The following is a 14,278-nucleotide window of genomic DNA, read 5'->3' on the forward strand; positions in this document are numbered from 1 at the left end:
TAGCCTTTCGGTCGGCTCCGGCGCCGCACAGCTGCTTCCCACTCGGACGACGGGGTCCTACGGTCCTCAAGGCAAAAGAAGGCGACTCAGAGGAAGCAGAGGGACCCCAAAGCTGTCCCCGTGCTCAGTAACTCCTGCCTCCCTTTTCTTTCTCTAACATCTCTTTCCTCTGGTGCGGGCCGCTGAGCCAAGCCCTAGAGCAGCTTCTCCGCCGCTCCGCCCGCTGCCAGGTGCCCTGGGGGCCTGCGGCCAGGGCATCACGAGTTTGCGACGCGCCCCCGAAGCGCCAGCTCCGGGCGGCGGCAACAACAGCGGCGGCGGCTGTGGCGCGCCTGCGCACTTCCGGATCACGCGCGGTGCAGCGCGGCGCCGGGGCGGGTCGGCGCCCGGGGGGGCTGTCATTCGCAGCTCTGGTCGCCGCCCTCAGCTGCGCCGGTCGGTTCCGGCTCCTCCCTCTTCTGCGCCCGGGTCCCACCATGGTGCTGGAATCGGTGGTCGCGGACCTGCTGAACCGCTTTCTGGGGGACTACGTGGAGAACCTGAACAAGTCCCAGCTGAAGCTGGGGATCTGGGGCGGTAAGCGAGAGGGCGCGGCCGCGAGTTGCTGGGGGTTGCAGACGCTGGCCGAGGGGCCCCAGCCGCCGGCTGCTCCCCTCCTGGTTCCAGCCCGGGCCGAGTTCCTTTTGCCGTCTGAGGCTCCGCCTCCGGGGAGGGCGCTCAGTGGGGCCCCCGCCCTGGGCCGCAGGTGCCGGGCGTGGGGAGGCCTGTGCCCGCCCCCACCGCCACCGGGTCCTGGGCGCTCGCAGGGGCTGGAGAGGCTCGGTTGGATCGCGCCCGCCCCGCTGAGATTCCCAGCTTTCCTGTCCCTGAGTCCGAAGTCCCTGCCCGGTCCCACCTGCCCACCTTGGGGGAGCTCTGCCTGCCCTCGGCCTGGCCCCTTCGACTCCACAGAACCCTCCCTGTTCTCACTCCAGGTGGAGCGAGGCTGGCTGCGTGGTCCCGCACGCCCAAAGTGGCATCAAGGAAGGAGAAACAGGAAATTGTGTTTCGCAGTTATCTTTTCTGGCAATTGATAGCTGTCAGGAACTGGCCTTTCGCTTAAGGGTTTGGGAAGCAATTGGCAAGTAGGGGAAGATCGTTAGGAGGGGCTCGTCGGTAGAAATTCTTAACTCGTAATACTCTCAGCTACTGAGAAAGTGACTACTTCCCTTAGGATTGATTTTCCTCTTAAGAAGAGGAGTTTCAATTTTGTTTTGGAGCAACAGAGAAATTCAAGCCACGACCTACATCATCGTTAATTAGGTGCTGCCTGGTTGCACACTGATTTGACACCAACGCTTCTAGCCTAGAGGTTGTGTATAGAAGTAGATGAGTGTGCTTCTCCATCTTCAGAAAGCTTATTTGCGCCAATTACCTGAAAAGCTCTGGGGACACTGGGGATACTTCCTTACTCTACAGAAGAGTTTTGGGAATTTTGTCAGCTTTGAAGGGATATCTAAAGTAGTACTCAATTGGATGTTCAGTTCAGACGCTCAGTCATGTCTGACTCTTTGCGACCCCGTGGACTGCAGCATGTCAGGCCTCCCCGTCCATCACCAACTCCCGGAGTTTACTCAAACTCATGTACATTGAGTCGGTGATGCCGAATGGATGTGTCTGCTTTTAATTAAGTCAGCAAGTCGTTATAGCTGTCCTATAGTGTAGCCATTATGAGAACACTTGCAATGTAGTTAGTGCAAAATAAGGTGTGCCAAATGTATAAAGTACACAGCAAGTTTTGAAAATACTCAGTAGGAGAAAGTGTAATATCGCAGCAGTTTTTTATATTGATCACGTGGTGAAATAATATTTGAATATATTGGGTTAAATAAAATATACCGTTAGAATTTATTCCATTTCTTTTTGAGCTTCCATGGTGGCTCAGATGGTAAAGAGTTGGCCTACGATGTGGGAGACCCAGGTTCCATCCCTGGGTGGGAAAGATCCTTTGGAGGAAGGAATGGCTACCCACGCCAGTATTCTTGCCTGGAGAACCCCATGGACAGAGGAGCCTTGCAGGCTACAGTCCATAGAGTCACACAAAGTCAGACACAACTGAAGTGACTTGGTACTCAGGGCGTTATGCCCATGGCCAGCATCAACTTTATAATAGACCCTGAGAAATAAACCCATTTCTTTTAGGAAATGCCCCTGATGGAAGTCCATTCACATTTATCAGACCACAGCTAAACTTGTGTAAAGTTTTGCTGTCTTTTATTTTTGTGATAAGCATAAAGAAAGAAGTAAGTTATGAGCTTTTACAGCGATTGCTCAAATATTTTGTTTATAATGCTAATTCTGTCATTAAAATAGGCAAAAATGTGAGTTGGTGATTTCTGTTCTTTGAATAAATTTATCTTACACTTTTTATAGTAAAACAAATGAGATTATTAAGTTATTATTAAGAAAACAGCTGATATTTATTACATCTTTGACATTGACAAGCTTTATAAAGAATTTAAAATTTTATATAATAATTACTTGAAAACTGGTTTAGCAGATAAGGTTTATGAGTCATAGAGTTTGACCTTTTCAGTTTTTTTCTTAAATTTTCATATATTGAGAAAGGGAAGAATTCCATCTGCAAACATTTCGCACAGCTGATCTACTATTCTTTCCAAACAAGGAATAAATTGATACTTCTTTGGCTACTCTATGGCAGTGGTTTTCAACCAGGAATGACTTTGCTTCCAAGAGAATATTTGCATATCTGAGACACTTTTGATTGTCATGCTGTGGGGAGATGTGTGCTTTTGGTATTTCCTGGGTGAACCCCTAAAGACTGTTATGTTCTACAATGCTTAGGACAGCTCCCCACAGCAAAAAGTTGTTGTTGAGTTGCCAAGGCATGTCTGACCCTTTGTGATCCCATGGACAGTAGTACTCAGCCCAAAATGTTGGTTGAGAAACCCTAGTCTAAGGGGAATATTGTGGTTGTATTTTGCATTTATAGTAGACCTTCTGGTGCTGAATAGGTTTTAGTAGGAAGTTAAAAGGTACTTAGAGGAATTATATGCTTCATGAAATTTTTAACTTAAGAAAGAAACAGAAGTTTTAAGAAGTGACTTGGTATCATGTAGGTAAAAATGCATAATCTTTGCTTGGATGGTATCAGGAAGGAGTTTTAGGAATAAAAGTGATGTGTTGATATAATTTGAAAAATTTGCTGTGCATATATTCATACATACATAGGCATTCCCAATGAAATCCACAATAAACAAAAAGTTAGAGTGAGAAGGATGGGGAGAATTATTGGAAGGCCCAGAATCTGAAAGTTTATTGTGAATATTGCCTTAAATTGCAACATACACACACACACACACACACACACGTACACACACACGAAAGCTTTGTCATCTCCGTTTTTATTCTTATAAAGATTTTTTTTTTAATGCCAAGCAGTTCCTCGATATTTTTAAAAGTGATTTACACATAATGATTTTTAAAAAATTCTTGTTGTGGTAGAAAAATGAAAACTTATTTACTAGCTGTGGGATATAGGAGAAACATTTTAATTCTTTAAGCCTTAGTTTTCTTATCTCCCTTTTAAAATGGGGAAATAACACTGTGTAAGGTAAATCATGTGAAAAGTTTTTGTAATTATAATTGTTAAATTGTTAATACTGATAGTAATGGTGATGATACACAAACCTAGCTGAGTGATGGAAACCAGCCTGTTTGTTTTATTTTATACGAATACCTTGAGAAATATTGAGTTTGGTTCCAGACCATTGCAATAAAGTGAATATCAAAGCAAGTCACATGAACTTTCTCGTTTTCTAGTGCTTATTAAAGTTAATGTTTGGAACAAAGATTAGTATTTCAAATGTACAATAGCATTATGTCAAAAAATGTACATACTTAATTTAAAATACTTTATTGTTAAAAAATGCTACCCATTATCTGAGCTTTCAGTGAGTCATGATCTTTTTGCAGTAGGTACATCAAAAATCACTGATCACTATAGCAAATATAATAATAATGAAAAATTTGATATATTGCCAAAATTACCAAAATGTGACACAGAGACATGAAGTGAGTAAATACTGTTGGAAAAATGGCACCGGTAGACTTGCTTGACAGGGTTGCCACAAACCTTCAATTTGTAAAAAATTTGTGAAAAACAATATCTATGAAGCTCAGCAAAGTGAAGTGCAGTAAAATGAGCTATGCCTATATTTTCATAAGTATGACCTCTAAGGTTTTCACATTCTTCAGTGTAATAATTTTGTGTAGAGCTAATACCGCATTTCCAAAGATTTTTCTTAAAAGAAAAAAAAACTATTTGCATTTGAGCTTACACTTATAGTCCTTATACTACTTGCCGTGTGTTTTGTAAGTCAGATTTTCAAAGGTTCAGAAAAGCGCCTGGTGGGCATGTTGCTGCCTATGCAGGCGGAAAGGCTTATCTAGGTTTTTGTTCCCCATACACTGGTACCAGCAGATAAGTTGCACAGCCTTTAGCTATTTGAGGCAGGTCCAGGGTTTAATTGTTTTAAGAGTAACATGTTTGAGAAGGTATGTTGAAACACTGGATCTTTTGCAATTTGGTTTAGGCAGGATTGTGGCAATGTAGAACCTTTAACAGTTTGATTTTTCAAGGTGATTTGCCATGAAAAGTCATCAGAAAATCTCCATTCAGAATTCTGCTCTCGCTTCCATTTGATAGGTAGACTATACATAGAGGCTGTGAAGAGTTGGATGCAGGAGGTGGCTGTGGTGATCTTCTGGCCACCAGCAGGAGCAGGAGCCAGGTGGAGTGCCCTCAGAGTTTTAATTCTGCAAACAAGGCCAAGCCTGTGCTGATTACTCTTTTGTCCTTCATTCCACCCTTGACCCTTTCCCATCAGCTGCCAGATGTTCTTGGAGCTGAGCTGCATAAGGGAGGAGGAAACGTGGGATCTAATTACAAGTCCAGTACTGCCTGGTTCATTGATTTTTAGCAAGTCACTGCCCAGTGACTACCAGTTTCTTATCTGTAAATGAGAAGGCGAGGCAAGGTCGTTTCTTCTGGCTTTGAACTTTCGTGACTTGAGCAAGGCCAGATCCATGTGTGCTCCTTTGTTAAGTACTTCCACTTGCTCTGCATTCATGGTGAGAAATGATAGTCAAATCATGTTTACCTTTTTGTTCGTCACTCACTACTGGTGAGCAGAGTCACAGTCATGAAGACAGGAAGAATGAAGTTCCAGCTTCATGCTGATATTTACAAATCCAAATCTATATATTACATTGTCTTAACAGGTAACTGAAGGGCAGCCTGAAAAAACAGGCCTCTTTGCTTCTTTCTAACCTTAATCCATAAAACAGCAATATCTCAGTATTTCTAAACCTATTGAGGAATTTTTTTTATTTCTCTCCTCCCAGCCAACACTTAGCCTAGTGAAAGCCACACTTCTCATTAGCTTGCCCTGTCACATGTGTTTACATGTGAAAAAAGTTCAATATTGTAACATACTTAAGCATTTAAATATCATTATTTAAAACAATGCTTTAAAATTTTATTGAAACAATTTTCCACAAATTTGAATAGTATGGCAAATTAAAACTTCACCCCTTTCTACAAATAGAGCTGGAAGTTGGTACTTGGGTAACCATTCTGCAAAGGGACTCTGCCACACTACTTACTTTTATGAGAGCCCTGAAATGTATTTGAAAAGGAGAAAGTTCAGTGGTGACATGGCAGCTTTCCAGCTTTCTTTGCTGAGACTTCCTGTTTCAATAGGGAAATGGGAGAGTGAGAGTCAGTTGTTTCTTCTCCTTCCCCCAGCTTACCCTCTCAAGACAAAGTTACTGTGAACTCCTATTAAAAGGACTCTAGATGAAGTAATTTGGTTAAATAGCTAGATTCAACTGAAATGAGTTGATATAATATTTTAAAGTATTTTTACTAAAGCAATAGTTATCAAAATAATTTGATTTATTTTAGAAATATTCATTCATTTACTTTAGCTTAGGGCTTCCCTGGTGGCTCAGATGGTAAACAATCTACCTGCAATGCAGAAGACCCAGGTTTGATCCCTGAGTTGGGAAGATCTCCTGGAGACGGGAATGGCTATCCATTCCAGTATTCTTGCCTGAATTCTGTGGATAGAGCAGCCATGTGATTGTAAAGAGTTGGACACGAATAAGTGACTTTCACTTTCACTCCTTGGAAAATGAATGTGTTTGAATATTTATATATACTTTCAAATAAATAATGGGAGTTTATGTTACAGATAAGCAAAGGGAATCTTAAATAAAAAGTGGATAGCACCACATATTCTTTTTTCACTATTTTATAACATGCAAAGCTAGTTTCATGGCTGAGGGTATTTTTATTTATTGGTTGATTTTTTGTTTTTAATCCCAGTTTTGTATTTGTCTGTGTGTTTTATATTAAGAACATTGACCAGGGAGTCGGGAGACATAGATTCTATTCTGAGCACTGCTGCTGTTTAGTTGCTAAGTCATGTCCGACTCTTTGCCACCCCTTGGACTGTAGCCCGCCAGGCTCCTCTGTCCATGGTATTTCCCAGGCAGGAATATTGGAGTGGGTTGCCATTTCCTTTTCAGGAGATCATCTCGACCCAGGGATCGAACCTGCAGTTCCTGCTTGGCAGGCATCTCCTGCATTGGTGGGCAGGTTCTTTACCACTGAGCCACCTGGGAAGCTACTATGCATTAATTGTATAACCTTGCGTAAACCACCCAGTCTCTTTAAAAGATTTCTTCATGTATAAAGTGAAAGCAGATTAGGTTTTAAGGTCTTCATGGTCCTAAAAAACTCTAAATCATAACTTATGAATTTCTTTTGTTTTTGGGAAAATGTAGATTTTTAAAAAGTACTGGAATGACCCTTTGCAATGCTATCTCCTGCTTCTGTGTTTACAATAGAGACACAGTTCTTTTTCTTAACATAAAGCTTGACTTTCCTTTACTTTCTGGTTATGTCTTTGCTAGTAATACTGATTTTAGTTACACTTTTTGGTTTTGGGTTTCTAAAGAAATTCTTTTAAAAAGCAAAAACCAAAAATGGCCCGCCAGCTATCCACGCCTCTCAATGTGGGGTCCAGTTCTTATATGGCATTTTTTTTTTTTTCCTTCAAGGAAGATAGAATTATCATCAGATTCTCTAACGTATCTGTGCTGTTTGGGAGATAGTGTAATGTTTTTAGCACAGCATGGGGCATCAGGAGATTTGAGCCCTGGCTCCACCACTTACTATGTTCACATAGTGTTCTCAGGCCAATCATTTAACCTCTAAGCCCCGGTTTGTCTTTACATCCTGCCTCCTTTTACACCCAGGAGGCTGTGAGGATCAAGTAATGTGGTAGATCTGAGAGTGTTTTCTGTCAATAACATAGAAAGATTTATGTTCTTAATGTAGTCATTTCTGTTTCAGTACAAATGGCAACCACTCGTGTTCTTGCCTGGGAAATCCCATGGAGAGAGGAACCTGGTGGGCTGCAGTCCATGGCGTTGCAGAGTCGGACACACCTGAGTGACTGACACACACACAGGCATTCTAATTAACGGAGTGTGTTTGCCGAGTGCCATGAGGAGGATCAATGAGTTTGAAGTCAGGTTGGGGATTTATATACCTGAGTGTTAAGTGCCAGAAGAATAGTGTAGTGAAACTTCTGTGAAAGTTCAGATTATTTCTTACTGGAGGTATTTAACCATCAGCACTGTATTTCTTACATTTATTTTGTAGGCCATTATGTGTTTTAAAAGCTATTCTTGGACTGAGGCGAACTTGCTCCACATTATATCAGTGGCATTGGATTTTTATTCACAAATGTACCAACTTTGTTATTTTCTATAATTTAGCAGTCGTGTCTTTTGAAATTTTTCTGAGCTGGCTCCAACTCTGCCTGCTTGATTTCATTTGCTAATTTAATGGGTTTACTTTCATTTCCCTCCTCTGGTTCATTCTAAAAGATTATTAAGTTAAATTTTGATTGAGGATTTACTCTTTTAAGATGCTTCTTTGAAATATCCTCCAAGATTAGCTTTGAAAGTTTATATGTGACACTCTAGTCACGTGTGCTCAGCCAGAATGTTTCTGTTTATTCATGATTTACTTTCATTTCTTTCATCATATAGTGCATACATTTCTTTCATCATATAGTGAGTGCATTGAGAGGCCTGGGTAGCTGGTGGGCCATCATTTACTTTCATCATGTAGGGTCAAAATCAGAAACCTTGTCTTCTGAAGCCAGACTAACTTTTGCTCTCATCCTTCAGACTTGGCAATCCATCATAGAAGGAGATCATTTCACAGAACCTCTTTTCTTCTTTCTACCTTGGTCTCCTTAGAAATTTGTGGGATTCAAGACACTTGATTGTGGGATTGGATTTAGTGCCTTCCTCGCTGGCAGAGTTATGTTTATCCATCTCCAATTATTAGTCTTTCTTTCCTCCCTTTTCTAGGGGGGGTTGTTAAAGATTAGACACAAATATTTACCCTTCCTCTAGGTTTTCAGGAACTTCCTATGACCTCTGTGTTCTTAGCCCGGGGTGATCTGATTATGGCTATTAAAGTTACTTGCATGTGTATAGAATTATATTATCTTGAATAGAAATGGAAAACTAAATCTTAACTTTTTCTTCAGCAGTCAGTTAAATATAAAGTGGCTGATATTTAGGCGGGAGTGTGCTTTCTGTATCTGCAGAAAACATGCGTTTTAGTGGAAGAGTACACTCTGAGCACAGTGCCTTAGTTAGATAAGGCACTCTTCTACCGGCTGAATGAATGAGTGCACTTTCATCCTGGTGATAATCAGAAACATGCTGCTGTTCCTCCCCTTTTCTTTGTGTTAGGAGTAGTGACTCCTCCTTCAGTGCAAATAATTTATAGAGTGTATCATTCTTATTATCACTGTTACGGTTACTATTTGTTAGATAACATTTACATTTTTTCCAGAGAGGAAGTATGCATTTGATTGCTAGACTCTTAAGTAGTAGAAATAGATCTTTTTTTTTTAATGTTTCTGTAGATAGTAAATGGTAAATATAGGAGGAATTTATATAAAACATATTAAGGTCATATTGACGTTAGAGTTTACCTTGTTTCCCCATTTCATATTGTAATTTAATAGTGTTAACTTAAAAGTAATATCTGCTTATTGTAAAAACTAGAAAATACTGAAGAACATGAATTAAAAAATCCTTAATTCTACCTCCTAGCAATAAACACTATTACCTTTCTCTAATCTGTCTTTCTAAATGGACTTGTTCAGCTCTGTTAGCCATATTGGCAGCTTTACTATTTCACATCGTAAATAGCATCTATCACTTATTAAAGAACCACAGTGGCACTGCGCTTTTTATGAGAGCACTTATATTTTTACATATATTATGTTAGTGCCTTAACAATCGTTAGAAAATGCTTTATATCTACTGCAGGTTACTTGAGAGCATTCCTGGTGACCCTTGACTCTCTAGTTGAAAATCAAGGGGAGGAACAAGCAGAATTCACGAGCAAGTTTACAGGCCTCCCTTGAGGTCTTAGGTCTTGTTAAACTGGTATGTACAGCCTCACATGTGCACTGGCTTCTGTGCACGTCACTTCTTTTGACTCAAATAGAATTCCCAATTGTAATTTTTTGTAATTCGTCATCAGACAGAATTAAGTCCAGGAATATTCTCCCACTTTATTTAATTTTTATGCATATAATACTTTTTAAAGTTTTTTTTTTCATAATTCTCAAACACATGTCAGTTTTCCATGACTACTATATTATTCATGTGTTTGGTCAGTGATGACATCTTGTCAGTTCTAGCCCCAAAACAACTTTTTCATCTGTCTCTTTGACCCTGAAGTTATTGCCTACTTCAGGTTTTAATTTCTCTTCAGTATATTGTAGAAATTTCCCTCCTGTTATTATGCTGTAGTATTTTCTTCTCATTTGTGAGGCTTTTACCTCCTACTTTCCTTTTCTTACAGCTTTTAAGTTTATTATAGAAAATTTACAATACGCATTTATGAAGAAAATGAACTTTATTATATGGCAATAACAGCTGTGATTATTCCGGTATCTAGTGTTACAGTTGTTATCTATGTATATGTGCATATATATAATTTTAAATATATAGATCAATCTGGGCATTCTTTACCCTTATTTTAAGCCCGTTTTATGAGCGTGTTCCCATGTCTGTCTATGTTTTGTTGCTCTCTTGTAGGTTATGATGATGTATGCTGTCTTCCTGGACTTCTAGTTCTTTAGGTCCTCCCTTCTAACTTCCCTCCCTCCCATCAGTCCTTTCTGCTTTTATAACTAATATTGCAGTATCTTTGGTTAAATAATTTGGACAGATTCACTTCTTACGGCAAAAGAATAATGGTTCTAGCTCAGATTTTGTCATCCCTGTTGTACATATTTCATCTCTCTCTTGTAGCCAGTCTGAACTTTTCATTCCAAAGACTCTTGGTTAGCCTAGTTCCTGCCAACCTTTCTGGCTTTATCTCCTATCCTCACAACCAGCTGCAAAAAACCACGTGTGCATTCTAAAATATATCTTACTCAGAGATGTCTGTTGCCTTCTTTTCTTGGTGGTTTAGTTGTTAAGTCTTGTCTGCCCGACTCATGCGGCCCCGTGGACTGTAGCCCACCAGACTTCTCTGTCCATGGTATTTCCCAGGCAAGAACACTGGAGTGGATTGCCCTTTCCTACTCTGGGGGATCTTCCTGACCCAGGAATCAAACCCGTGTCTCCTCCATTGGCAGGCAGATTCTCTACCGCGGAACCACCAGGGAAGCCCTTTGTTCTCTCTTCTTATCCACCCAGTCAATATTTCTTCAGTCTTCTAGCCTGAACTTTTGTGTGAAGTTCTTAATCTCCCTTGGCAGAATTAGGTGGTTCCTCCCTTGCATCTTATGCACTGTTCTGTTGGGATGTCAATAGAATATTTCCCAAATTTTAGAAATTTGCTCTCCTCTGCTAGGCTGTGAACTTCTCACCAGCAGGATTGTTGTTCTCTTTCTTTCCAGCACCTGACTCAGAGTAGGTGCTTAATAAATGTTTGCTTGACTAAATCTGAGATCTGGGGGAAACCTACTCTCTTAACAGTGGCATAATAGAGTTGAATATACTTTTTAGTTCTTTTTAGAATACCACCAGGAAGAAACTACTTGATTGAAAAATGTTTCGAGAGAGCGTAGGAAGCATAGTATTTTTTTTGGGGAAAAAAAAAGTGTCATGAATGATTAAGAAAATGCATGATTGAATAATTTATACTTGTATTTCATGTTGGAACTTGCATTTTAGTAACCTTTAGAGAATTTACATGAAATGAAAACTTTTTTGGCTTATATTTTTATGTAAACAAGAATATTTACTTATTCTGTATGAACATATAGATGCAGTGTTTAAAATTTGAGTCATGCAATAGTGTCATTATGGCTTTCATTTTTATAACTTAATATCTGAATAAGCTTTTAAAAAGTTGGACTAATGAGAGAATAGTAGAACCATAAACAATTACTGGGACAGTAGGGTGTTTGAAGTTTTAAAAGTTTAAAAGAGCAGCACTGTATTCTTATAGAAATTATTCACTGATACTATGATTAAGGAAAAGATACTGGGTTACAGGATAATTGATCTGTTCTAATAGTAACCTCTTTATTTGGTTCTTTTAAGATTTTGGCTTAATCATTCAAAATGATGGATATATAGATATTTTCAGTTCTAAGTTCTTTAGTCTGAAAGGCATCAGTTTCTTTCTCATTGTCTATTTAAATGTTAGCCAGTTTAAATATTTTATAATTTCTTTTGCATTGGGCTCACCTAAAGTATGCCATAATGAATACTTCTTGTCTGTATAGAACAACTCTTTTGTGCCTTAGCTTCTTAAATTCTTGAGGTTTGCTTTGCTTGCTTCTTAGCATTTAGCAGAGTGTTGGTATTGCATTAAGACAGGGTATTCTGATACTAATTGGTGTATTAACTTTATATTTTTTGTCTTTTTTTTTTTAAAGGTAATGTGGCCTTGGACAATCTACAGATAAAAGAAAATGCTCTGGTAAGTTTTTTTTTTTTTTTTAATATAAACTATGTTGAAAGTAAAAATGTTAGTTGCTCAGTCTTGGCTGACTCTTTGCAACACCATAAACTGTAACCCACCAGGCTCTTTCCATGGAATTCTCCAGTCAAGAGTACTGGAATGGATAGCCATTCCCTTCTCCAGGGGATCTTCCCAAACCAGGGACTGAACCCGGAGTCTCCTGTATTCCAGGCAGATTCTTTACTATGTTGACTACCCAGTTAATTCAATAAGCTCTTTGAAACCCTGGTTACTGGGTACCTGATGAAGTGATTGTTCGTTTAATGATTTATTCTAGGAAAATCTGAGATAGAAGATTTAGAAAAAAATTTTTTTCCATATGATTGAAATATTATCTCTTGCAAAATGGAATGTTCTTTAACTATAAACTCTTTTTCTATTGTTCTTATTTATATTTTGCTTCTCTTGTGAATTCTGTCTTTAAAGTCAAGTACTAAAAACATTTTTTCACCTGTGAAACATATCCTTTATGAATTTCTCAGATGTAAAAACTTTATTTTTCCTTAGAGATAATTGTGTATTTAAATAATTATTACAAAGATGATTTGGGGGCACTTAATAGTTTAAGATGTTGTTTAATTTTTTTTTCCTTCCTTCTGAAGAGTGAATTGGATGTTCCTTTTAAAGTCAAGGCTGGCCAAATTGGTAAGTACTTCACTCTTCATTTGAGTTATTTTTCATCCTTTTAGTTTTTTATTTTTCCTGTTATTTAATATCAGACATCTTGCTGAGCTTGAACAAAATGTAATAGGTTTTTGGCTTAGGTTGATTAGAGCTTTCCGAGTTCTGAGCCTAAAGTATACTATACCTAGTACATGTATGAAAGTTTTTGAGCAAAGTGTAGAAAACTACTGTCTAAACTAGAAAGACATTTGAACTGCAATGATATTTTTCAGGCTTTGGTTCCACCACAAAATGAAGAAAAATATCTTCATTTTCAAAGTTGATATGCAAATTTTTTTTTTTTTTTAATTTCAAAGTAGTATTATTTGCAGACTCTAGTAAAGAGAATTTGTTGTTGTTCAGCTGCTGAGTTGTGTCCAATTCTTTGCAACCCTGTGGACTGCAGGACTCCCAGCTTCCCTTGCTTCACTATCTGTCAGAGTGTGCTCAGAGAATCATGGCTATTGAGCCGGTGATGCTGTCTAACCATCTCATCCTCTGCCGCCCTCTTCTCCTTTTACCTTCAATTTTTCCCAGCATCAGGATCTTTTCTAACAAGTCGGCTCTTTGCCTCAGGTGGCCAAAGTACTGGAGCTTCAGCTTCAGCATCAGTCCTTCCAGTGAGTAGTCAGAGTTGATTTTCTTTAGGATTGACTAAAGAGAATTTAAGTATAGCTAATTTCCCTTATGTTTTATTCAGCCATTTCACTTGATAAATTGTGCAGCAATGTGGTATAAAGGATATGTTCTGTTAAGTTGAAAGTCTGTGTAGCTAAACTCTTACACTAAGATCATCCATAACTAAGCATACATCTTTCTTGGAGGAATTTTTCAACAGGAAGTTTAATATAGCAAGTCCTTTCAACTTGTCCATGCTGCCTGGTTTTTACTTTTTAAAAACTGTAAACTGCAACCCTAGATGAGTTGTTCTTACTTTAGAATTTTTACTTATGCCACCATCCTTCCTTTCATTCCTGTCACCCTGCTATTTCACCACATCACTTTCCTTCTTCATTCATTATTTTGTATCCAGGGCAGGCTTTGTCTTTTACTGTCCTAGCATCTTTAGTAATTACTTGAATACTTCTGTGAATCTGCATTGCTTCATAAATATGTGTTCCTTTTATATAAATTAAAGCATTTCAATGTAAATTTTCTTTTTTTCCTCTTGAAACAGGAGATGCTCCCTTGGATTGAAAATATCACTAGGGCATACATTATATTTTTTGTTTATCTGTTACACAGGGCCTTGTTTAACAGTGTTGTGGATGTATTGTTGTAGCTCTGTATGCTTAATTGAAATCCTCCAGTGAAGTTATAGCTATTCATTCAATCTTCTATCTTTGAGATACGTAGCTGTGGGAGAAGCAAGGGTAAATATAGTGTCTTTGTCCTCAAAGATACTAGAGAGATCTAAAATTAGCACAAAATATTACAACCTCATATCCAGGTTAATGGGTGAGTTATATTTGCCTAAATAGCTTACATGTTATTCATTGTATTAATACAACAAAATTTATATTTTGG

The 14,278-nt window shown here is 38.8% G+C and overlaps 1 protein-coding gene across 1 annotated transcript in view; it reads left to right on the top strand.

The window, feature by feature from the left end:
- Positions 1-384: 384 nt before the first annotated feature.
- Positions 385-14,278, top strand: part of VPS13C (vacuolar protein sorting 13 homolog C) — a 168,946-nt gene continuing 155,052 nt past the window's right edge. Inside the window, exons 1-3 of the mRNA XM_065941879.1 lie at positions 385-576; positions 12,003-12,046; positions 12,691-12,733. Of these exons, the coding sequence (XP_065797951.1) occupies positions 477-576; positions 12,003-12,046; positions 12,691-12,733 (187 nt within the window). The 5' untranslated portion in view covers positions 385-476. The remainder of the gene's footprint in view (positions 577-12,002; positions 12,047-12,690; positions 12,734-14,278) is intronic.

The sequence above is a fragment of the Muntiacus reevesi genome, chromosome 7 (assembly GCF_963930625.1).
Source record: "Muntiacus reevesi chromosome 7, mMunRee1.1, whole genome shotgun sequence".
Lineage (NCBI taxonomy): Eukaryota > Metazoa > Chordata > Mammalia > Artiodactyla > Cervidae > Muntiacus > Muntiacus reevesi.